This window comes from Pongo pygmaeus, chromosome 16 (genome assembly GCF_028885625.2).
Source record: "Pongo pygmaeus isolate AG05252 chromosome 16, NHGRI_mPonPyg2-v2.0_pri, whole genome shotgun sequence".
Lineage (NCBI taxonomy): Eukaryota > Metazoa > Chordata > Mammalia > Primates > Hominidae > Pongo > Pongo pygmaeus.
In genome coordinates, this window is record NC_072389.2 from 37,641,173 (window position 1) to 37,666,460 (window position 25,288).

Sequence of the window (25,288 nt, forward strand, 5' to 3'; positions counted from 1 at the left end):
CAGTGTGGAGTTTGGGGAAGAGATGTGGCTAAAGACAGCGTAAGCAATTTTTTAAAGTTATGTCTGAAGCAAGAAGAAAAGAGGAATAGGTTCAGTTTCATCTCTGATACACCGTTTCTTGTTAAAATTGATGTTTTTTTCTGCAGGTATTTGCTTCCCGAATGATGGTCCCACTCAGCCATCCACCTATACTTTCTACAAAGTCAATTTATACTGATTCTTCAGATCAGTTAATCACCGGTACGTTTCCCCTCCCCGGTCAAGGATCTTTTATTATACGCTATCATAGAATCATATTCCTTTCCTTAGTGCACTTCTCTCAACTGATAAGTGCCCCCATTAATGTACTTACTTGACAAACATATGCCTGCCTTTCCTCTTCCAGGGCCGAAATTGTGCCTGGTTTTGCTCATCATTCTATAGTATATAGCAGGAGTTCAATAAACAGTTGTTAAAGCAACATATTTAACTTACATTTTGTTCCCATCTCTTCACTCAGAGACTTTTCTTTGGATTGGGAAGGGTAAAATACCCGAAGACTTGAACTCCAAAAGAAACAAAATTATTCTATGCAAACGTTTCCTACTTAAAACTCATTCATTGGGCAAATATTCATTTAGTCCCTGGCACTATTTGGTAATGGGAATACAGGAGTGCATATGGCAGATAAAGTTCTGTTGCTGCCCTTACCAAGTTTCGTGGGGGTGAGATGTGGTGTTAGTAAATGCATACTATATTGTCTGTATTTAAATCGAGTCCAAATCTCTCGCTCTAAATCCCGCCTTGGGATGTTTCTTACATCCCAAGAAACAGAGAATATTTTGATGGGATCGCTGATGTTTCAGACTGCAAAAGCAGCTCAGGGCGTTTGCAGTCGTGCAAGTCAACAAGATAACCCTCTGGACCGGAAGCTGGGCTCCTCCCGGTCTCCTAACTCCAAATCCAACACCAAGCTTCTGCAGCTGCCACCTCCCGTAGACTTCGCATTTCTTCCGCACTCTCCTCTCACGACGGGTCTTCTTTGTTGTACTTGATTTCCTACGCAATAAGATTTCAGCATCACCATCAGTCCCCCAAAGGCTAATTCCCACACAGCCGAAGTTCCCACCAAGGGCCGTGGGTTAAGGTTACTAAAATCAGCGTTTCTGAATCCCGTCTCAAGTTGTCTCATCTGGGCTTCCGTAGAACGGTTTCTTCGTAAGAGTGTTTTCAGCAACAGCCGAGCTCGGAAAAAAACGGGAATAAGTTGTCTTTTACATTTCCTCAAAAACTGTGAATGGTCTGAGGCGCAGGTCAGGTGTATTTAAATATCCTTTAAACCGTATTCCCCCGCCCCAAAAACTGGCCTTGAAGGAACAAGTGAAACTCATCCTGCTTTTCGTGTTTGCCCGTTACGCCCCTTCGCCCGCACCTATCTAGACAGGCAGCTCTCGGCCACCCTCCGGGGTCCTGATTTTGAAAAGAGGAGTGGACCAATCAGATGTGGAGCGCTGTTTGGCGCTGGCATTTGAGCCTGGTCTGAAACTGCGGGTGTGACCGCCGTGGTGGTTCCGGGTGTCTTCGGAGGAGCTGGGGGCGAAAGCATGAGGCTAACGGCTTGGCTTCAGTGAAAGCACCGGGATGTGCAGGCCGGGAGGTAGAGGCAGGCTGATGGGGGAGGGAACAAGCAGCGTGTGAGACGGGGTGACGGCGGCGACCAGCCCGGGCGGGCACCGGGACTGGAAGAGTTGCCTGAGCAGCCGGCTGGTCCGGCGGCCAGGCTAGGGCGGGGGCGAGCGCCCAGTTGAGCCTACTGGGGTTGGAGGAGCGAGAAGGGTCCTCTTCACATTTCAGAGCAAACCAGACGGGGACAGTAAGGTTTGGAGGAAGGGGGATCGTTGGAAGTAGCAGGAAGTGGAGAGAACCTGGCAATAGGCGAGAAACCGAAAGAATCAGAAAGAAGAGAAGTCTATGTGAGTAACTGAAAGGATTGGGTGACCAGAAAGAAGGTTGGTGTAAGTGAAGGAAGAGTGAGGTGTGGCTGGGTCAAAGGGCTAAGAGAAGAGGGTCTGTGTAAGTGGATGTGAGTGAGGATCAAGGAAAAGCCGTGGAAGTGGCCGGGGGTCGGGGCCGCAGGAGTGCCAGACGGGGCCGGAAAGCAGCCGAGCGGAGTTCAAATTTGAGAGCGTTTGGAAATTGGAAGACTTGGTGGCGAACGAGGGTCAGGACCTGCATCCCGCCTCAGAGAGTTATCGACGTGTCCGGAATGTGGGATCAGAGGCTGGTGAGGTTGGCCCTGTTGCAGCATCTGCGGGCCTTCTATGGTATTAAGGTGAAGGGTGTCCGTGGGCAGTGCGATCGCAGGAGACATGAAACAGCAGCCGCGGAAATAGGGGTAAGTTCTGTGAAAAGGGATTTAGGTTTAAAAGAAAGGGCACACCCTTTATCATCACTTACTACCAGATCATGCTAAAATGTTCACTCTGTATCAGAAAGAATGGTTAGGTGTGTAATTCAGTTCAGATGGTCGATTGCTGATATTTAAAAAGTGACATTCTTGTTTTTTCCCCCCAAGGATTTTTGATCATTGAGAGAAAGTTGCAGGATTTTCCAACTTTAGCATTATTGACGTTTTGGATTAGATAATTTTTGTTAGGGGAAGGCGAAATGCTGTTCTGTGAATTGTGGGATGTTTAGCGGGATGTCTGTCTTTTACCCACTAGATGATGGTAGCATCTCTCAGTTGTGACAACTAAAAATGTCTCCAGATATTGCCAGCTTACTGTATTTGGAACAGGTAGTACGTTGGGAGGGACAAAAACTCTACTCCTCCACCCTTGTTTTAGAGTAAGGCTGTAGAGGGACAAGGGAGACCAGTGCATTTTCTACATGAATCCGTAGATGAAGAAGTATGACAGAACATTAGAAATAGGCTTCAAATGATAACTGCATATTCACTAATTTGGGAAACAAATTTGCTGCTTGGCCATGTCATACTTTTGAGACAGCAATTTTTTTTTTTTTATATGAGTAAATTGAGAAGCCAGAGTGGAAGAATTGAGAAGTTGTTGATGTTTTGGTGGTTGAAATAAAGGGATTTTGAATGAGATTTTAATAGCTCTGCCACATAATCAAGAATTCCATTGTGAAAAATAAGCTGAATGTAAAGCATTTTATTTTAAAATTATGTGCCTAATTTATATGGTACTTCCTAGTACTTGGAGACAAGCTAATAAAATTAATATACATTGCTTTTAATAGTTTATGGCTTCTAAAAAAAAGTGCTTGGAGAAGAAAACCACTAACAAAAGTAATATGTGTACCTCTTAATCGCTGATAAACTTTGGAGAAGTTATTTTTGTTGGTAGTAAATTAATGGCAATACATGTACTTACATTTAAAAAGCTACAGTGATTTTTTCTGATTGTTGAGCTGGCTTTCCAAGATCTCAAATGTAGCTGATTTTGTAAGTATATGGAAGAGTTTGTATATGGACTTTTTTCACCCCTTTTCTTTTCTTTTCTTTTTTTTTTTTTTTTTTGAGATGGAGTCTCCCTCTGTCGCCCAGGCTGGAGTGCAGTGGCGCGATCTTGGCTCACTGCAAGCTCCACCTCCCGGGTTCACGCCATTCTCCTGCCTCAGCTTCCCGAGTAACTGGGACTACAGGCGCCCGCCACCACACCCGGCTAATTTTTTGTATTTTTTAGTAGAGACGGGGTTTCACCGTGTTAGCCAGGATGGTCTCGATCTCCTGACCTCGTGATCCACCTGCCTCGGCCTCCCAAAGTGCTGGGATTACAGGCGTGAGCCACTGCACCCGGCCTTTTCACCCCTTAACAAGAAAAACTGTTGCCTGTTTTCAGAGTCAGATAGACCTGAGTTTGAGTCCTGTTCCACCCCACTACATCTGTAAACTTGGGCTGCTTGTTTGATTTCCCTAAGCTTCAGTTTTATATCTATAAAGTGGGAATGCATTTCTCCTTGGATTGTTTAGGGATTTTTAAAAAGTGAAGCTCTTTATGTAGGCCTAGCACAGTGCGTGTCACATGCCACTTCTTCATCTAATGATAGTTGTCATATCATTGGTCAGCCTCCTAATTGGTAATCATGCCATATAAATTCAGCTAGAAACACTTATAAGAATATTCTAATGAAATATAGAAGATCATTGTGTTATGAGATCTAATGGGATAGTTTGTTTGAAAACAATTTCTTTAGCCCACTGGTGTTTGTTAGCTAACTGTAGTTTTAAGTTTTAAAAACATTTTATGAGATTAAATTATAGTGGTTACTTGTGAAACCAGTTATTCTAAATAATAAGACTTAAGGAAAAAAACACGCTGAATTCTAGTTATATATAACAGAAGTAGACTTACCAGCTTAAGTATCTGGTTTATTTTTACATTTGGTTTGATTGCACAGTATCAAGAAAATTCTGATTTACCCAATAAAGGGGTTGCCCATACTAACATTTTTTAAAGTTGAGCTTAAAATGATGACATAATATTAACAAATATTTTTTGAATGCTTTCTCTGTGTCAGACACTGATACAAGTGTTTTGTATGTTTTAATTTATTTAGTTCTTCCTACACCTCTATGACTTAGGATGTGTGTGAGGGTACTGAGGAACAGAATGTTAATTTGATCCAGGTCACTCAGCTGTTAAGTACAAGAGTCAAGATTTAAAACCTGGCATTTTTGTGGGTGCGGTGGCTCACGCCTGTAATCCCAGCATTTTGGGAGGCCGAGGCGGGTGGATCACGAGGTCAGGAGATCGAGACCATCCTGAATAACACGGTGAAACCCCCCCACCTACTAAAAATACAAAAAAAAGTAGCTGGGCGTGGTGGCGGGCGCCTGTAGTCCCAGCTACTCAGGAGGCTGAGGCAGGAGAATGGGTGAACCCGGGAGGTGGAGCTTGCAGTGAGCCGAGATCGCGCCACTGCACTCCAGCCTGGGCCACAGAGCGAGACTCCGTCTCAAAAAAAAAAAAAACACCTGGCATTTTTGCCTTTAGGAGCCTACTCTCTTAAGCACTTACTATACTATACTGTCTTTTCAGCTTACAATATTTGTAAATTAATTGGAGCCAGGTGCTTGAAAGGGAATTAGTATAATTTTGTTACTGTGTTGCGTCATTGACAATGCTGAGTGATTTTTATTGTAAATATAAAGTTAAATATAATGCTCATAAAACATAAATACTTCTTGGTTGATAACTTGTGACATCGAAAAAAAGTACTTCAGCATTCACAGAGCAGATGCATGTAAACTAAATTAACATATGAGATTATGCATACCCACTTAAGTTGGAATAACCAGACATTTACAGGCTTGAATTTACCTTTCAGTGCTGTGGAAAGCGACATATTTTTAAGAGGTTCGAATGCAAAGATAGTGGCAGATTCTTTATTCTTCAGTGTGCAAAAACATTCAAGTTAACCAACACACAGCTTTACTCTTGGGATCTTAAGTGTATTAAAATTTGAATGTGAGGTTTTAAAAATGGGTTTCCAGCTAGTTAAATGAAGTTTGACTTAAATATTTGCATACTCCTGCCTTGCTTACCTCAGGGCATGGTTTGAAAAGTACTCTTCTATAGAAGGTGGAAAATGTATTAGGTATAAAAATAACCTCTTCTGATGTAATTTTAGGAAGACTCAATGAATGACAGGAATTAGTGTTTTGCTTTTCAATTGACTTAGTCTTTTGTGTAAGTATTTATAAGGTGACCAAAAGAAAGTATATAGTAAGCATTTATAAGGTCATTAAAGCAACCTATAGTATTTTGGGGTAAATGTTAGTGTTTTGGACCAAATTCTGTTTTAAGAATTTACTGACTAACCCCTAACCAAATTGACTTTATGATCAGATTGGGAACTTGAGTTTACTAGATTATTTGAGGGGAATGACATTATCTTGGCCATCTTTGTACCCCCAGCACTTAGCATACTGTCTAATATAGTAATTATTTGTTATCAAATGCACTTGAAATGATTATTTTTGTCTTGATTGATAGTTTATCATTTATTTCTGATTTTTTAAAATTTCCTGAGGTCTTTAATTTGCCTAAAGTTTAAGAAAACTGATATTATGCCTAATATTTGTGTTAGAGTAACTGAATTTGTCATTTTAGGGTAAAATATTTGGAGTACCTTTTAATGCACTGCCCCATTCTGCTGTACCAGAATATGGACACATTCCAAGGTAAGCAGAGTTTGAAATGAAGAAGGCCGGGTGCAGTGGCATATGCCTGTAACCTCCGCATTTTGAGAGGCCGAGGTGGGCGGATCACTTGAGCCCAGGAGCTTAAGACCAGCCTGGGCAACATGGTGAGACCTCGTCGCAAAAGATAGAAAAATTAGCTTGGCGGAGCACACTTGTAGTCCCAGCTACTCAGGGGGCTGGGGTGGGAGGATTGCTTGAGCCCAGGAGGTGGAGGCTACAGTGAGCCTTCTAGCCAGGGAAATGAAGAAGAAGAGAGTAAACATTTCAAACTGGTTTTAGAGAGTTTAAAAGAAATAGTTGATTAAAACATACTTGTTTCAAACCAGCAAATGATTTCATCTCTCATAGTGTTAAAAATATTTTTTTAACTTTTACATATTTTAAATTTATAATTTGTACTCATTCCCAGGATTGAATTTTAAAGTCCAGTAATGAGTAAATGTTAGAAATCACAAAAAATTTTTGTTCTGTTAAGTCAGTTTTCAGTTCTATATGAATTCTTTTGCCACAATTCAGATTAAGTAATATACTGAATTAACCAATTCAGTAATAATTTTGACTTTTTTTGTTTGTTTAAAAAATATTGGCCAAGCACATTAGCTCATGCCTATAATCCCAGCACTTTAAGGGCCAAGGCAGGAGGATCACTTGAGCCCAGGATTTTGAGACCAGTTTGGGCAACAAAGCAAGATTCCATCTATAAAAAAATTCTAAAGAAAAATCAGCTGGGCAAGGTGGTGTGCACCTGTAGTCCCAGCTACTCCTGAAGCTGAGGCAGCAGATTGTTTGACCCTAGGAGTTTGAGGCTGCAGTGAGCTATGATCATTGCCACTGCACTCCAGCATTGGCAACAGAGTGAGACCCTGTCTCTTGAAAACAAATATTGGATAAAAGAATATTTAAGCTAAGATATTCGAGTGTTTGTGAAAATGTATTATGTGTCACTTAGCTTTTCTATGCCGCTTACTATTTATAAATAACCTTTTGTTCTTTTTTTTTTTTTTTTTTTTTTTTTTTGAGACAGTTTCGCTCTTGTTGTCCAGGCTGGAGTGCAATGGCGTGACCTTGGCTCACCGCAACCTTCACCTCCTGGGTTCTAGTGATTCTCCTGCCTCAGCCTCCCAAGTAGCTGGGATTACAGGTGTCCACCACCACACTTAGCTAATTTTTGTATTTTTAGTAGAGATGGGGTTTCACCATGTCGGCCAGGCTGGTCTCAAACTCCTGACCTTAGGTGATCTACCTGCTTCAGCCTCCCAAAGTGCTAGGATTACAGGCGTGAGCCACTGTGCTGGCCTATTCTAACTGCATCAGAAATTACTAGGAAATTTCTGATGTTTTAAGAATATAATTTTTTAAGAATATAATGTTTTAAGAATATAATTTAGCCGGGCGCGGTGGCTCACGCCTGTAATCCCAGCACTTTGGGAGGCCGAGGCGGGCAGATTACGAGGTCAGGAGATCCAGACCATCCTGGCTAACACGGTGAAACCCCGTCTCTACTAAAAATACAAAACATTAGCTGAGTGTGGTAGCACGCGCCTGGGAGGCTGAGGCAGGGGAATGGTGTGAACCCAGGAGGCGGAGCTTGCAGTAAGCTGAGATCGTACCACTGCACTCCAGCCTGGGCGACAGAGTGAGACTCTGTCTCAAAAAAAAAAAAAAAAAAAAAAGAGAATATAATCTAAAAATGCATATGATGAAACTTATCCTTAATTCATTTCCCCTCCATCTAAAGTAGGGTTCATTTGGGCTACTATAGACCAAGAATCTAGGTTTTAATTGACATGTCATCCAAAAGCAATTATCGAACACCTTGTTGCCTTAGGACAGTTTCCCCCCATTCATCCTATAGGTGTAGATTCACTGTCTTCTTAGGTAACCGCTTAACCCTTTTGCTCTTTAAATGACCTATGAAAGGCTTGATTTTCTTATAATGAACACCTATAATGATTTTCAACAGGCCAGGCACAGGAGCTCATGCCTGTTATCCCAGCACTTAGGGAGGCCCAGGTGGTGGATTGCTTGAGCCCAGGAGTTCAAGACCAGCCTGGGCAACATGGTGAAACCTTGTCTCTACAAAAAATAGAAAAATTAGCTGGGCGTAGTGATGTGTGCCTATAGTCCCAGCTAGTCGGGAGGCTGAGGTGGGAGGATCATTTGCGCCCAGGAGGCAAAGGTTGCAGTGAGCAGTGATTGCACTACTCCAGCCTGGGTGACAGAGTGAGACCCTGTCTCAAAATAAAAACTAACAGAAAAAAAAAGAAAAAAACAGATTTTCAGCATCTGGAATTGCAAAGTCATATTCCCAGAAATAATGACTAAATCTTCATTGTAATTTCATGACCTACTTTTTATTTAATTAAAAAGACTGTTTTGTCAGTTACCTTCTGTAAATAAGGCTGACATTCAGCCACTGTGCACCAATACAATTGTATCAATTGTTTGTAGCTGATATTCATTCTAATCTGTGGGTCCCAGCTGTTCAATATCTAGGTATCTAAAGCCAACATTGAGATTATTGTTCAAAATAAAGAAATTGAGCACATTCCCCTTAATATGAAAAGGCTTGTAAGGACTGGGATATATCCTACTTTTCTGAGGGATAATGTTGGGGTGAGGAAAAAAAAACCTTGCCCTGTTTTTGGGTAATGTAGGAGATGAGAAGATCACCCATGGAGAGAGAGTAGATAAAAGAAGGTGGCCTTGGACGGAGCCCTGGGTTGTTCCAGCATGTGGAGGTCTCACATAAGAGGAGTGAGAAAAGGAGTTTGAGAAGGAGCAGGCAGGGAGATAGCAGGAAAACTAAAAGAGTAGTGAAAAAGTATTTTTGAGATGAACAGGGAAGGGATCAGGTGTGTCAAATGGTGATAGATCAAGCAATACGAGGACAACACACTGACCATGGATTTGGCAAGGCAGAGACTGTTAGTGAGCTTGAAGAGAGCTATTTCTTTGGAGTAATGAGGTATGAGAATGATTGGATAGAGGAGAGTAGAGACAGATATGAAGAAGTAGAGGCAGAAAAAAAAGACAAATCTTATGCTCTGAAGGGAAGCAGAAATGAAGTAGGATTGAGAAAGATAAAATTTAGTGTGCACATTGGAGCTGTTATGAGTAAAAAGATGGGCCTTGGAGAAGAATTTGGGAAGCAAGTAGACAACTAAAAGTAACATTTTTATCTCAAAGACTACAGAGATTTGTGGCTTTAGAGCCTCTGAAAGGTATGTAGTGCTTGGCCTGCTCATGTATGTTAGCAGAGGAATAGGATTTGATACGTATATCTAGCCACCTGAAAAAATACCTCTTTCAGCTTTCTTGTCGATGCTTGCACATCTTTAGAAGAACATATTCATACTGAAGGGCTTTTTCGGAAATCAGGATCTGTTATTCGCCTAAAAGCACTAAAGGTAAGCATATTGTTGAACTATAATTTTTCATTTGAACCATTTTCTGATTTGGTTTTTAAAACTGAAATATTTAGAACTATTAATATGAATAGTTGACAGAAATTGAATTTGCATTTTTTTCATTGCAGAAGAATTTTTTTTTCCAAAAGAAATGGTATATTATTTCTATCGTGCTTTAAAAATTTAATAGGGTACTTTAAATTCATGGTCCTTATTTCTATCAAGTATTATGTAAAATGAAAAAATTTGTTAAGTTGTATTGTTGTTAGCCTTCTAGAAGGAGTGATATAGCTGAGTGTGGTGGCACATGCTTTTAGTCCCAGCTACTTGGGAGGCTAAGGCAGGAAGATTGCTTGAGCCTGGGAGTTTGAAGCCAGCCCAGGCCACATAGTCTGTGCCACATTTCTATAAAAATAAAAATAAATTTAAAAATCATTAAAAATAAAGTAGTGACATAAGAGTTAAGAGAAATTTATTAAAGAAAACTCTAATTAGAGTATAACAAAAGATACTTTATTTGCAATAAACTCTTAAGTTGCCAAAATACTCAAGATGATTATATTTATTTCAGAATAAACTGGATCATGGTGAAGGTTGCCTATCTTCTGCACCTCCTTGTGATATTGCGGGACTTCTTAAGCAGTTTTTTAGGGAATTGCCAGAGCCCATTCTCCCAGCTGATTTGCATGAAGCGCTTTTGAAAGCTCAACAGTTAGGCACAGAGGAAAAGAATAAAGCTACACTGTTGCTCTCCTGTCTTCTGGCTGACCACACAGTTCATGTATTAAGATACTTCTTTAACTTTCTCAGGAATGTTTCTCTTAGGTAAGTGGTAATTAAAACTCTTGGCAAATAATAGTTGAATTTTTCAACTAACGTTTTATGCTTGTAGATATGTTCAATTTCATTTGGAATGGAAATTTTTCTTTAAAAATTACATATTTCGTTACTATGAGGCGTATACTCTAATTTAAGAAACAGCATACCAAATGATATAATATTTCCTTCTCTTAAAGTCATCATCATGAATGCCTTCATGGTTCATTGGTGTTTATAAGATTCATTGTCCACTGAAAGGCTTTGTTTACTGGGTTTTTAAAATATTTCTGTTTTGCTTTTCAAAATTTCCCTCTCCCTGCTCTCAGTGAGCCTGCTTATTCTAGACATACTTGCTGCCTTCTGATACTTCCAACTTTTTATGTGTAGGTTTGAAAATCAGATAAAGATGTTCAATTTGTGTGGAAAAGCAAAGTATGAACTCTAAGATTAGCATGATTTTTAGAATACATATTTAAATATAGAGAGGCCATATATTTCTGGTTCTTTCTTATGTTCAAGCCAATCATGTAGATGAAGGGTAACTATTTTGACTTGTGTATGACTGATAATAAGAGGTCTTCAAAATGTACTACATAACATTATTTTAACTCTTCTGTATTTTCACCTTTGGCTCCATCTAATAAAGCCTTTATTCACTTAAGATCCAGTGAGAATAAGATGGATAGCAGCAATCTTGCAGTAATATTTGCACCAAATCTTCTTCAGACAAGTGAAGGACATGAAAAGATGTCTTCTAACACGGAAAAGAAGCTACGATTACAGGCTGCAGTAGTACAGACTCTTATTGATTATGCATCAGATATTGGTAAGATGTAGTTGCATTATTAACAGAATTTGTTTAAATGAGGAAAATCTCTGTTTCTTCCAAAGGAACTATGAAGGCAACTGTTAGAAAGTTGGTATATTACTGACCTCACCCCCACCCTACAGTACCAGCCCCTCCTGCAGAGAAAAAAAGAAAAGAAATTGGTGTATTACTATCTAAACATTTTTGGGGAAGAGTGGAGGAAGGATAATAATTGTCTTACTTGTGAACATTTTCATTTAGGGCGTGTACCAGATTTTATCCTGGAAAAGATACCAGCCATGTTGGGTATTGATGGTCTCTGTGCTACTCCATCACTGGAAGGCTTTGAAGAAGGTGAATATGAAACTCCTGGTGAATGTAAGAGAAAGAGAAGACAAAGTGTAGGAGGTAAGTGGCAGTCCCATTTTATGGGGGTACAGTGATTTGCTTTAATCAAAAGTACATTTCACATAAAGAAGCATGAACTGTGGTATGTGCCTTTTTGATGCTTAAAGCACAGCTGGAAAGATAGGACGTATGCATGTAAAAAGTTAAAGCAATAGTACAATCTAATGTTAAGTGTTAAATCTTTAGCACAAACATAAAATGTGTTAAAAGGAGAAAAGTTCCCTGGGTTGTAATGATCAGGGCTTGTCAAAGAGGAGCCAAACTGAACCTTCTTGAGTAATGCATAGAATTTAGTGGGATTGGGTGGAGGATCAGAATACTTGTATCCTATTCTAGATGAGAAGGATGCTATGAAGAAAGGTTTGTGTAGGGAAGAAGTAACCTATGTCTAATGTAGATAGAGCAGTATGACTTGAGTGAAGTGTTCAGCATGAGGATAAAGGATGGTATTATGGTAAACTTAATGCCAGGCTAAAGAATTAGAATATTAACCTGGGTGTTGGTGAATCATTGAAGATTTATGATGTGAGGGATGATATGATGAAAAAAAATTAGAAAATTACCTGATTTGAAGAATTGAGACTTGGAAGTAGGGAGAATGGTCAGCAATGTGTGTCAGTAATCCAGGCATGAGATTATTGTTTGAACTTGTTTTGAACTTGTTAGTGACATGGATTAGTTAGTTAGGAGTACGAACTAAATAATGAAGGAAGTATTATAAAGGAAGAATCAGAAAGACCAAAAGTTTTATGATGGTGGAGTTGGTAATAAAACTTGCAATCTCCTTGATCAAGAAATCAGAGGCCATTATTCTTCCAATTACTTTAGGAAATTTCTTATCTTTTGAATATCAGAACCAAATGTTACTAACTATCCCAATCCCTTTTTCATCTTTTGGTTTATTTGTTATTGCATACTTGTGTTTCTTCTTTACCTCCTTTGTAGATAAGATAATACTGATGACTTATGTATGATTTTCCTAGGGCTATTGTAGCAAAGTACTACAAACTAGGTGGCTTAAACCAACAGAAATTTGTCTCACCGTTCTGGAGGCTAGAAGTCTGAAATCAAGGTGTTGGCAGAATGCCTGAAACCTGCAGGGGAGAATCCTTTCTCGCCTCCTCCTGACTCCTGGCAGTGGCTGTCAGTCCTTAGCATTCCTTGGCTTGCAGCTGCATCACTCCAGTCCCTGCCTATGTCATCCCATGGTGTTGCTCTGTGTCAGAACTTCCCTCTTACAGGGCACATTGGATTAGGGCCCACCCAAATGACCTCATTTTAACTCGAGTACATCTGTAAAGACACTGATTCCTAGTATGGTCACCTTCATAGGTACTAGGGGTTAGAACTTAAACATAGGTTTTTTGGAGAACACAATGCAACCCATAAAACTTCCTATCCCAAGTGGAGATACTTCTCAGATGCAGATCATCTGTATTGCCCTCTTTCCCAGTCCTGTAGTTTCAGTTATCACATCTAAATAGATAAGCACCACATCTGTACCACCGTTATCTTGAAAATGTCAGTTCCACTTTACTAATGGCTTGCTAGGCAGACCTCATCACATCTGCTTTTCATTGGTGCTTTAAGCTTAACGTTTTGAAATGACCATCTTCATCCTCTTTATCCTGGTTCTGTGTGAATTCCATTTTCTTCTAACAGCACCACTATTCCCTAGATACTCAGGCTTTAATCATGGGTTCTACCTTTTCCTGTACCATCTATAATCAGACAGTTTTCATGTCGTTTAAGATTCTATCTCTGTAGTGTTTATTGCATTGTTACTGTAAGAATCTTCTTGGCCGGGCACGATGGCTCACGCCTGTAATTCCAGCACTTTGGGAGGCCAAGGCAGGCGGATCACGAGGTCCGGAGATCGAGACCATCCTGGCTAACATGGTGAAACCCCGTCTCTACTAAGAATATAAAAAATTAGCTGGGTGTGGTGGCGGGCGCCTGTAGTCCCAGCTACTTGGGAGGCTGAGGCAGGAGAATGGTGTGAACCTGGGAGGTGGAGGTTGTAGTGAGCTGAGATCGGGCCACTGCACTCCAGCCTGGGCAACATAGCGAGACTCCGTCTCAAAAATAAAAATTAAAAAAAGAATCTTCTTGGTCTTTATGCCTCCTCCTTGAATCTGCCCTACATATTGCTATTAAGGCTCACTTTTTTTTTTTTTTTTGAGACGGAGTCTGTCTTTGTCACCCAGGCTGGAGTACAGTGATGCTATCTTGGTTCACTGCAACCTCCACCTCCTGGGTTCAAGCAATTCTCTTGCCTCAGTCTCCCAAGTAGCTGGGATTACAGGTGCACGCTACCATGCCTGGCTAATTTTTGTATATTTAGTAGAAATGGGGTTTCACCATGTTGGCCAGGCTGGTCTCTAACTCCTGACATCAAGTAATCTGCTTGCCTTGGCCTCCCAAAATGCTAGGATTACAGGTGTGAGCCACTGCACCTGGCCAAGGCTTACCTTTTAAATTGTATAACTCTACTCAAGTGTCTCACACACATACGCTTCAGAAATTTTAATTGGTAATAGTGATATTTATAGCTTGGCATTAAAGGTCTTTCATAGGATTGCTCTAGCATACCTGTCTACTATTTCCTGTCTTTGAGCAACTTTAGTCAAACTATGTTATTTATTTTCCAGACACTTTTATTCATTTGCTTACATTATTTATTGATATAATGTTTTTACTTCCATCTCTACCGATCTTTTAAATACCTTTATTTGTGCCTCCATTTCCATGGTTCTTGCCTCAGTTCAGACCTTCATCTTTTGCCTTAACATGTAATGATTTCTTTTTCCCTACCCTTACTGTACATTATATGTATTTGTATTACATTTCTTTCTGTATTGTGTCTTTTTTATTTTAGGGATATGGAAGTATAAGTGGGGAATGGAATAAAAATATATCCTTTAGTATTTTTCCTATTTTGAAATAATTCCTCTTAAATAACTTAAAATTTATAAGCCAATGTAAAGTTACATGTTGAAAGAAGACCGCAAATATTAATATGAATTATTGGTGAAAGACAAGTAAATGTTAAGTTGTAATTGCTTATGCCTTGCATTTCAGATTTTGTTAGTGGAGCACTAAATAAATTTAAATCTAACAGAACACCTTCTATTACACCTCAACAAGAAAGAATTGGTAGGTATTTATTATATGCATTTATTTAAATTAAAATTTGTATAGTATTCTATAAAATACAATTACAGTAATAATTACCTAACTTATATTAGTTAGTAATCAAATTTAGTTTAATCAAATCAAATATTATTTTTAATAGACATACTGTACTATATATACTATGTTGTGACATTGCTAATTACATAGGCTATAATGAACCCAAAATTGTAGGCAAAAATTTTTTTAGTCTCCTATGTCTTTAATCTTCTTAATCATGCTTTTCTGTTTGTAATTTAGATGCTATTGAGCGTGTGAAAATAGTTCAACCTCATTTTTATCTTAGGACTAGAAGTTCATTATTGTATATTTCAATTTTTTATCCTAATTTGCTTGTGGCTGAAATTATTCAGCCAGTAAGAGTCAACATGATCTTCTGTTTTCTAGAGTGAAGAAATGAACTGGTTAATACTCACTTATGATGAAAAGCAAAATTAATATTTAGTTTTTGTTTCAACTCCTTGACTGTAATTTCTTCCTTACATTAATATTCTTTAATGTATATCATATGCATCTTTTAGTCTATTAAAGTAACTGCTGTCTCTTAAGAGTCTTGCCTCTGCGACTTCCTTATTTTCATTTAAGTAATTGCAGAGTGTTTTAGTTAAACAACATCTACTTAACTGATGATGTAAATATATTCTTATTTTTTGTTTAGCTCTAAGTAATAGCTTTATAAGAAGAAATTATGTAAAGCTTTTGTATGTTGTCAACTCTGCAGTAGAAACAACAAGTTGGTTTTCTTTTGATATTTTTTCAGCCCAGCTATCTGAATCACCAGTGATTGTTACACCAAATGCTAAGCGTAAATTGCCAGTAGATTCTTCTCATGGTTTCTCAAGTAAGAAAAGGAAGTCCATCAAGCACAATTTTAACTTTGAGCTGTTGCCAAGTAATCTCTTCAATAGCAGTTCTACACCGGTATCAGGTAGCAAATAGAATTTATATAAATGGATTGTAAACATTAAAATGAGTGCCTATTCTGGGCACAGTGCAATTTCATATTAATAATACCACCCTTAGGAACTAGAACTTTATTCTGTTTTATCCAACTTATGAATTTTTATAAAACCCCCTGCCTTTTAAAATGGACACTGTTTCAATATAGTGTGTGTGTGTGTGTGTGTGTGTGTGTGTGTGTGTGTGTGTTTTATGACCACATCTATTGAAAGTTATGATAACCCAGAGTAGTAGTTTGGGCTTCTGGTGATAGCATTGATGCTTAGGTTTTATGCTATTAGGCATCCTGAATCCTGCTATAGTTACTTCTGGGTCTATAGCTGTGGCTTTTTTGCTGTCATTTGTTGAATTGAGGTTGCCAGATGTTTGATCATGTCTGATTCCCAAGTAGGAGTGTTACTATTGCAGGTTATGGTTTGAAAATGAGGGTATTTTTAAAGTTTTAGATTTGAGTACCTTTTGTAAAAGCTTTAGAACTTTGTTGACGCTGTTCCTTGTGCCATGGCTTCCAGATCCCTTACCAGCCCAGCCATTTTCTTCCATATTAACTACAAGTTCTAATGTGGCCAACCAGAGCCTTCAGAGAATAATAGAGTATGATCATGCTAATCCAGAGATTAGCCTGGGTCTTAGATTCAATTGGCTCTTCTAGCAGATACAGAATTCAAGTTGGCTCATATTAACCTTATGATCAACCAAAAATGAAATGAAACTCAGCCCAGGGTCCTCCGTCTCATTTATCTAACATTTAGTCAAAATGTGAGTGATCTCTGATCATTTTAGATTTTTATTTTGTTGGTTTCAGACAACGTTAAGTTTCATTTTTGATTCATTATCTGAGTTATATGAGTCCTTCCCCAAAGCCTCTCTTTTTCCTGTTGTCCAGAAGGGTTCTTATTTGTTTCATTGAGAAGTTGAACAGAATAGCAACTTGAGGTTTTCCAGAAAAAACCACTTCTTCACAGGTTCTCTAGGGCTCATTGAAATGTGATGATAGTAACTCTGAAGCTTATGTCTGTAGCTTTTGCAGTGTTCACAGGTTGGAGACTTAAACTTTTTTAAGTATCATAGTTCAGTTTTTTTTTTTTTTTTGAATATTTAAAAGCCTTTGCAGTTTTGGAGGACTTTTTCCAAATGGCAAATAGGAGTTGTAGTTCTACCTGCCTTTGCTTATTAGCATTACATCTTCCCCAAGGAATGAACATAGTGATTCCTTCTTATCCTCCTCCAAGCTACCGAAACAGAGGTTAAACAGTCTTGTGCTATTTTTATTTTGAGCTTGCCTAATCAGTGAATTTTCTTTATAAAAAAATTAAAAAGTTCAACAACAGTAATCCTATTATTTTTACACCACTTTTCTTTGACCCTACTTTCTCAGCCACAATTCAACAAATTCCATTTGCAAAATTGAAAATAGATTGATTTCTAAGTTTAGATTATAACAAATATGATGCTTTTAAAAATATATAAAGGCAACATTAGTCTGTAGTCCATAGAGTATCTATTCATAATTTTCTCTTTTTTTTTTTTTTGAGACAGAGTTTTGCTCTTGTTGCCCAGGCTAGAGTGCAATGGCACGATCTCTGCTCACTGCAGCCACCATCTCTCAGGTTCAAGCAATTTTCCTGCCTCAGCCTCCCAAGTAGCTGAGATTATTGGTGGCCACCACCACACCTGGCTAGTTTTCTTTTGTATTTTTAGTAGAGACGGGGTTTCACCACATTGGCCAGGCTGGTCTTGAACTCCCGACATCAGCTAATCAACCTGCCTTGGTCTTCCAAAGTGCTGGGATTACAGGTGTGAGCCACCATGCCTGGCCATAATTTTCTTATATATGTGATAAATTTGCATTGTTCCATATATTCTGACTGTGCCTCCTGCGACCATTGACGCATTTTTTATTTTTATTTTTTGAGACGGAGTCTCACTCTGTCTCCTAGGCTAGAGTACAGTGGCATGATCTTGGCTCACTACAACATCCACCTCTGATGTTCAAGCGATTCTTGTGCCTCAGCCTCCTGAGTAGTTGGGATTACAGGCATGCACCACCACACCCAGCTAATTTTTGTATTTTTAGTAGAGATGGGATTTCACCATGTTGGCCAGGCTGGTTTGAACTCCTGGCCTCAAGCAATCCTCCCACCTCAGCCTCCCAAAATACTGGGATTACAGACGTGAGCCACGGTGCCTGGCTGGACACATTTTTAAAGTGACTAGACTGCAGCCCTAGAATAAAGCTACTTATGTCACTTTAGATGTATAATATTGGCTTCCAAAATTTTCTTTAGCTAAATGCACCCAAAAGTTTCTATGGTGGTTGTATTTTTTCCGTTTTCATAATTGAAAAAATGTGAATGTCTCTGGGAAACTTTGTGAATTCTTTATTAATAACTCAGATGAATTGAGAGGGTTCATGTTTGTTGAATGTGTCCTGGGTGTGATTCAAACATAAGTGTATATGGAGCCTTTGTTCATAACTATTTTACTTCTTTCATAATTGTTTACTATAGTTGATTTCATAATATAAATGGTGTTAAATAATTGAGCTTCTGTTGTACCAATAATTATTTGCATGGAATACAGCAGCAGCCAAGTGATTAGGCATGTGTTATAGAATAATTAGTTTTTGTTTACTTGCCAAAAATATTGAACAAATTACATTCCGGAGTCAGGTGGGTAGCAGTTGGCCAGCAGGTATATCTCAAATACTCAGATTCCAACTTGTTTGCCAATAGCTTATTTTTTATAATACCATTAATTAGTATTATGTACTAGATACTGACTAAATATTTTATATAGATAACAGTAATATTCATCATAGAAGTCTGTTTTCAGAGCCTAAAGCCATTTAGTAAGTGATGGAGCAAACTCAAGCCTGTCTCCAAATCTTGTTCTTTTTCCAGTCTGCAATGGTGCCTACCCCTGCCTTGTATTATTAAAAGAGTTTAAAGAAAAGCTCTAATATAAAAGTAATGCTTAATCTGACCTTTAATTGGCAAGTCAAAAGTAAGAAATGAATGCTTTTTCTTAGCTGAGTTGGATTATTTGACACTTGAAGTTTCTAACCAGAAATTAAGTGATTTCGGTTGTTGCCTGGGATAGAAATTAAGGCTTTGAATCTAATTGCTGCTATTACTATTTTATACTTTAAAAGGAAAATAGGTATGCGTGGTATATTACATGTGGTTATTTTTGTAGTTCACATCGATACAAGCTCAGAAGGGTCATCTCAGAGTTCACTCTCTCCTGTACTCATTGGTGGAAACCATTTGATCACTGCAGGTGTGCTAAGGCGAAGTAAAAGAATTGCAGGCAAAAAAGTTTGCAGGTACTTTATCCAGGGCATTTTGTTTTCATCGGATAAATATTTGGTGTACACATAATTAATAAAATGTTTTGTCTTTCTGTCAAGTATCATATTTGAGTCATAATTTTTTAAAATCCCTTCTGTCTTCATAGTCTTATTAATCAATTGCCTTTTCAATACCCACCAGAGAAAAATTACTAATTTGAGTCCACTTTGCTTGCTTAAAATCCTATTTTATGTTGATGGTGTAATTTTAAAATTTCCTGTTAGAGGCTGGGCACGGTGGCTTATGCCTGTAATCCTAGCACTTTGGGAGGCTGAGGTGGGTGGAGCACTTGAGCTCAGGAGTTCAAGACCAGCCTGGGCAACGTGGCAAAACCTCATCACTACTAAAAAGTACAAAAATTAGCCAGGCATGGTGCCACACGCCTGTAGTCCCAGCTACCTGGGAGGCTGAGGTGAAAGGATCATCTGAGCCCAGGGATGTCAAGGCTACAGTGAGCTGTGATTATGCCATTATACTCCAGCCTGAGCCACAGAGTGAGACCTTGTCTCAAAAAATAAAAAACATACAAAAAAATTCCTGTTAGGTTAAAAAGCTACCCTATTCTAACAATTCTGATTTATAACTGACTAAATAACTTTTAAGATTAGCAGATCATTTTTATATGCAAATGCAATGTGTTCATATATAGTATCTTAAAGTTGAACTGTTTTTAAAGAATTATTAATCCATCCAATTATTATCAATATGATTTGCTGTGGACTTTATTTCAAATTTCATATTTCAAGTATTTCTCTGGTGTTTATACTATAAACTGACATTTTTAATTCCACTTCTTCTAGAGTGGAATCAGGAAAAGCAGGCTGCTTTTCTCCTAAAATCAGCCATAAAGAAAAGGTTCGAAGATCTCTTCGTTTGAAATTCAATCTAGGGAAAAATGGCAGAGATGTAGTAAGTTTCTTACCATTTTATTGATCTTTATATTAGCATAACGCTATAAACTTGATACTAAAAAACACTCATAGCCCTGCCTTCCCTCCAGTGACTGTCTCATTCTGTTCTTTTTATACAAAACTCTTATACTTGAGTTGATATCAAATTTCCTTGCATTGGAGTACCCAAAGCTTAGTCCTTGGACTTCTGTTTTTTCTCTCCACTCACTCAAGGTGATCATCAATTTTAAACATTATATACAGGTTGAGTAGCACTTATCCAGAATGCTTGAGACCAGAATTTCAGATTCCTCATTTTTGGGGGAGATTTTGGAATATTTACGTTATTTTTACCAGTTCAACATCCCTAATCTGAAAATCTGGAATGCTCCAGTGAGCATTTTCTTTGAGCATCATGTCAAATACTTAAAAGCTTTGGATTTTTGGAGCATCCAGAATTTTGGCTTTTCAGATTTGGAATGCCCAACCTGTATTTACTTAAAACTTCCAAGTTCATGTTCTCTAGTCCCAAATGCTCTTCTGAACGACTCGGCTGTTTCTTAACATCTGCTTTTTTGACTCTACTACTTGGATATCTAATCCAATAGGCATTTCAAATGTAACCTGTCCCAAGCAGATGCATTTCTTTGCTGCTGCTATCCCCTGCACCAAACAACACTTTTACCTGTGGTTTTCCCTATCTCAGTTATGGCAAATCGTTCTTCCAGTCACTTAAGCCAAAAACCATGGTCACATCCTTGATTCCTCACTTTCTCTGACACACCATGTCTAATCCATTAGAGAATCTTGGCTAACTTCTGCTTTTAGAGTATCTCCAAACTGACCAGTTCTCATTATTACTACTTTTACCACTTTCTCTAAGTTCTGTCGTCTCTCGGCTGGATTACTCTAGTAAACTCCTATTAATAGTTCTTCCTTCTCCTACCCTTGCTGCAGTTCTATAGTTGAAATTGCTCTTTTAAAATCTGTTAGGTTATGTAGTTTTCTGCTCAGAACACTCCAGTGACTCCTCATTTCACTCTGAATAAAAGCCAGAGTTCTCATGTTGACCTGCAAGGCCTCACGTGATCTGTTCTCAGGCTGCATTTCTGAGCTCTCCTCCAGTCCCCCTTGCTCACTCTGCTCCAGTCTTAGAGACTGCACTGGCATTCTGCTCTTTCTGTAGTGTTCTTCCCCCTTAAGTCTTCATGGCTCTCGCCTTTGTTTTGTTTTACTCACAAATTGTCTTCTCATCACCCTATTTTAAACTAAACCTCCATTCTTCACCACTCCATATCCTTTTTACCCTGTTTTACTTTTCTCCATAGCACTTTTCACCTTGTGTATTGTATTTATGCAATATAATTTACTGTTTATCTTATTTAAGTCTAGATTTCCCCATCTAAATAGAATATAAATTACATAAGGATAAGATTTTGGTCTAGGTACCCCACTGCCCCAACTATTTGTGAACAGGCCCCAGCACAGAGTCAGAACACACACAGAAATTATTTTAATTAATATGTGAGACTGTTTTAAAAATAGATCATAAAATATCAACTAATAGCAAAATCAAATGATTACAGTTTTCATTAGCAGGTAAGAATATTTGTCATTGTTAAGAATTGTTTCTCAATTGCATATCCCTTTTTAAATCAGCTAAAGATTTTGATAACTACACAAAATTATTCTGTCTTTATATTTGAATTAACTAGGCTTATTTCTTAACTAAAACTTTTTTTTTCTGTACAGAATGGATGTTCTGGTGTCAATAGATATGAAAGTGTTGGTCGGCGACTTGCAAATCAACAAAGTTTAAAAAATCGAATTGAATCTGTAAAAACAGGTTTGCTTTTTAGCCCAGATGTTGATGAAAAGTTACCAAAGAAAGGTACATTTACATACTACTGTTAGAGTTTTGCCTAAAAATCCTGCTTTAGCTGCTTTTTTAATGGTAAAACATATTAATTAATTTACTGTTCTAGAGATTAAAAGTTCATGTTTGAATAGAAATATTAGAATTGGCAATGTATTTTTCTATCAACAATTGAGAAATGCTTATACATGTAAATATGAAAATGTTTGGCATTCTTATGTTAAAAATTATTTCTTTTAACACAAATACTTTATTAGAATTAAATGCTTAGTGACTTATTTGCCATGTGCTTGGATATTATTTCAAAACAAGGTTAAATACAAAGGATTAAGCACTGAACTGCTTTATTTTAGGTTCAGAAAAGATCAGTAAGTCTGAGGAAAACTTACTAACTCCAGAGCGACTAGTTGGAACAAATTACCGGATGTCTTGGACAGGACCTAATAATTCAAGTTTTCAAGAAGTAGATGCAAATGAAGCTTCTTCAGTGGTGGAAAATCTTGAGGTAGAAAACTCTTTGGAGCCTGATATTATGGTAGAAAAGTCACCCGCTACTTCATGTGAACTCACCCCTTCCAATTTAAACAATAAGCATAATAGCAACATAAAAAGTAGCCCTCTTAGTGGGGATGAAAATAACGTGACCAAAGAGACTTTGGTGAAAGTTCAAAAAGCATTTTCTGAATCTGGAAGTAATCTTCACGCATTGATGAATCAGAGGCAGTCATCAGTAACTAATGTGAGGAAAGTAAAATTAACTGAACCATCTTATTTAGAAGATAGCCCAGAGGAAAATCTATTTGAAACTACTGATTTGACTGTAGTAGAATCAAAGGAGAAATATGAACACTACACTGGTAAAGGTGAAAAATGTTTTTCAGAGAGGGACTTTTCACCCCTTCAAACTCAAACGTTTAATAGAGAAGCAACTATAAAATGTTATTCAACTCAGATGAAGATGGAACATGAAAAAGACATTCATTCAAATATGCCAAAAGATTATTTAAGCAAGCAAGAATTCTCCAGTGATGAACAAATAAAGAAACAGCAGTCCCCAAAGGATAAACTAAATAATAAATTAAAGGAGAATGAGAATATTATTGAAGGTAACTTACCAAAGTGTGCAGCACATAGCAAGGACGAGGCTAGATCCTCTTTCTCACAGCAGAGTACATGTGTTATAACAAACTTGTCAAAACCTAGGCCTATGAGAATTGCTAAACAGCAGTCATTGGAAACATGTGAGAAAACAGTTTCTGAAAGTTTACAAATGACAGAACATAGAAAGGTTTCTGATCACATACAGTGGTTTAACAAGCTTTCTTTAAATGAACCAAATAGAACAAAAGTCAAGTCACCTCTTAAGTTTCAGCGTACTCCTGTTCGTCAGTCCGTCAGAAGAATTAATTCTTTGTTGGAGTATAGCAGACAACCTGCAGGGCATAAGTTGGCGAGTCTTGGTGATACAGCTTCTCCTCTGGTCAAATCAGTGAGCTGTGACAGTGCTCTTTCCTCTTGTATAGAAAGTGCATCAAAAGATTCCTCTGTTTCATGTATCAAATCAGGTCCTAAAGAACAGAAGTCCATGTCATGTGAAGAGTCAAATATTGATGCAATTTCAAAGTCAAGCATGGAGTTACCTTCGAAATCTTTCTTAAAGATGAGGAAGCACCCAGATTCAGTGAATGCTTCTCTTAGGTCTACTACAGTTTGTAAACAGAAGATGTTATCTGATGGCCAAGTTAAGGTTCCCTTGGATGATCTGACTAATCATGATATAGCAAAACCAGTTGTAAATAACAATATGGGCATTTCTTCTGGGATAAATAACAGGGTCCTTAGGAGACCATCAGAAAGAGAAAGGGCCTGGTACAAAGGTTCTCCAAAACATCCTATCGGAAAAACTCAATTACTACCAACAAGTAAACCTGTAGATTTGTAATTGGTAAATGTTATACTTGTCATTAATGTAAATAAAGTGAGCAATTGGTATGACTTGCAGGATAATCTACATGTTAGTTTGTAGCTCAGGATGATTGTTAAGCAATAGATTTGCTCTGAAACATTTTTATTTCACTGTACAAGCAACTTGGATTTTTATTTGTACAAATTACTTTGTTTTTCTTAATGATGGCAATTTTTGAACTTTAATTTTATTGTGATCTCTTAAAGCAGAGGTTAGACTTTACCTTTCTGACTCCGTCGTCCAGGCTGGAGTGCAGTGGTGCGATCTCACTGCAAGCTCCGCCTCCTGGGTTCATGCCATTTTCCTGCCTCAGCCTCCCAAGTAGCTGGGACTACAGGTGCCCGCCACCACGCCCAGCTAATTTTTTGTATTTTTAGTAGAGACGGAGTTTCACCATGTTAGCCAGGATGGTCTCGATCTCCTGACCTTGTGATCCGCCCGCCTCAGCCTCCCAAAGTGCTGGGATTACAGGCGTGAGCCACCGCGCCCGGCTAGACTTTACCTTTCTAAAGAAATTGACTGGATTTATAAGAAGTTAATTTTTGAAAATGACATGATATTTTTGTGTGATAGGAAGAATGGAGCAAGTTGTGCCTATTTCCTCCAAGTCAGATAAGGTTTCTAAAATAAATAAATTTCTAGCATGTAAAGGATAGAGATAAACCCTGCAAATCTTATGTCTGGAATTATATTAATGTTTATTGTCCTTGCCAAAATTCCTAGAAATTAATTTCCTTCAATAGCATCCTAATACTGTATTTTTATTTGGGGCAGAGTAATTTCATTTATAGTGCCAGTAGGTGTACCATGTGTTCACTCGAACTAAGAACAATGGTTAAGGTGGAATAATGCCTAAAATATGTTCATATATTATGATGTGGAAATAATTGATAACTTTTAAGCCATACTATGTTTTTAAAGATAATTTGCACAAACACATTTGTGTCTGTTCTGTCCAATATAGATTTGGCAATTATTTAAAGAGGGATAATCTTGAAAAAAATTAACCAAGGTGATTTCTTGTATCTAGATGCTCGATTTTGGAATTTGAAATAGTAGATGCACCTCTTTACCTCTTTTACTTGGATAAAAACCTACGATGATTTTGTCCTGTGTGTAAGTGTTATTTATTTAGCATAGACATTAAAGATAACTCTCTGGAAAGTGACTTGACTAATGCTCTCATGAAATTCAAAGTGCCATTTAGAACACGCACCAAATTGTCAAGTAAATCTGTCTAAATTTATATTTTAAATTATTACAAATTACACATCTTTGAGGAAAGAGTATTATGAACAATAGAACATATTCTCTAGGTTGTAGGGGAAGGAATAAGCAGACAGAATCAACCACTAAAGGTAGTTTTTCAGATTGGTTGTTAGAATGTCATGTTTAGAT

General features: G+C 38.0%; 1 protein-coding gene across 7 annotated transcripts; it reads left to right on the forward strand.

The window, feature by feature from the left end:
* The first annotated feature begins 915 nt into the window (after positions 1-915).
* ARHGAP11A (Rho GTPase activating protein 11A) lies at positions 916-25,054 on the forward strand. 7 transcript variants are annotated; one of them, XM_063652545.1, is made up of 13 exons: positions 1,198-1,292; positions 1,420-2,374; positions 6,117-6,187; positions 9,522-9,618; positions 10,190-10,443; positions 11,100-11,263; positions 11,507-11,653; positions 14,735-14,809; positions 15,606-15,773; positions 19,004-19,133; positions 19,959-20,067; positions 21,801-21,939; positions 22,278-25,054. In XM_063652545.1, the coding sequence occupies exons 2-13, from the start codon at positions 2,246-2,248 to the stop codon at positions 23,864-23,866; spliced, it is 3,072 nt and encodes a 1,023-aa protein (XP_063508615.1). In that variant the 5' UTR covers positions 1,198-1,292; positions 1,420-2,245; the 3' UTR covers positions 23,867-25,054. The 7 variants fall into 7 exon arrangements, with proteins under 7 accessions (XP_063508614.1, XP_054307401.1, XP_063508615.1 ...); XM_063652544.1 differs by having other exon boundaries at positions 916-2,374; XM_054451426.2 differs by lacking the exon at positions 1,420-2,374 and having other exon boundaries at positions 1,061-1,292.
* The last annotated feature ends 234 nt before the right edge of the window (positions 25,055-25,288 follow it).

Coding starts and splice junctions, on each gene's coding strand:
- ARHGAP11A (XM_063652544.1), top strand. CDS start 2,246: ATGTGGGATCAGAGGCTGGTGAGGTTGGCCCTGTTGCAGCATCTGCGG. Junction 10,444..11,099: donor CTCAGGAATGTTTCTCTTAG/GTAAGTGGTAAT, acceptor TATTCACTTAAG/ATCCAGTGAGAATAAGATGG. Junction 11,654..14,734: donor GAGAAGACAAAGTGTAGGAG/GTAAGTGGCAGT, acceptor CTTGCATTTCAG/ATTTTGTTAGTGGAGCACTA.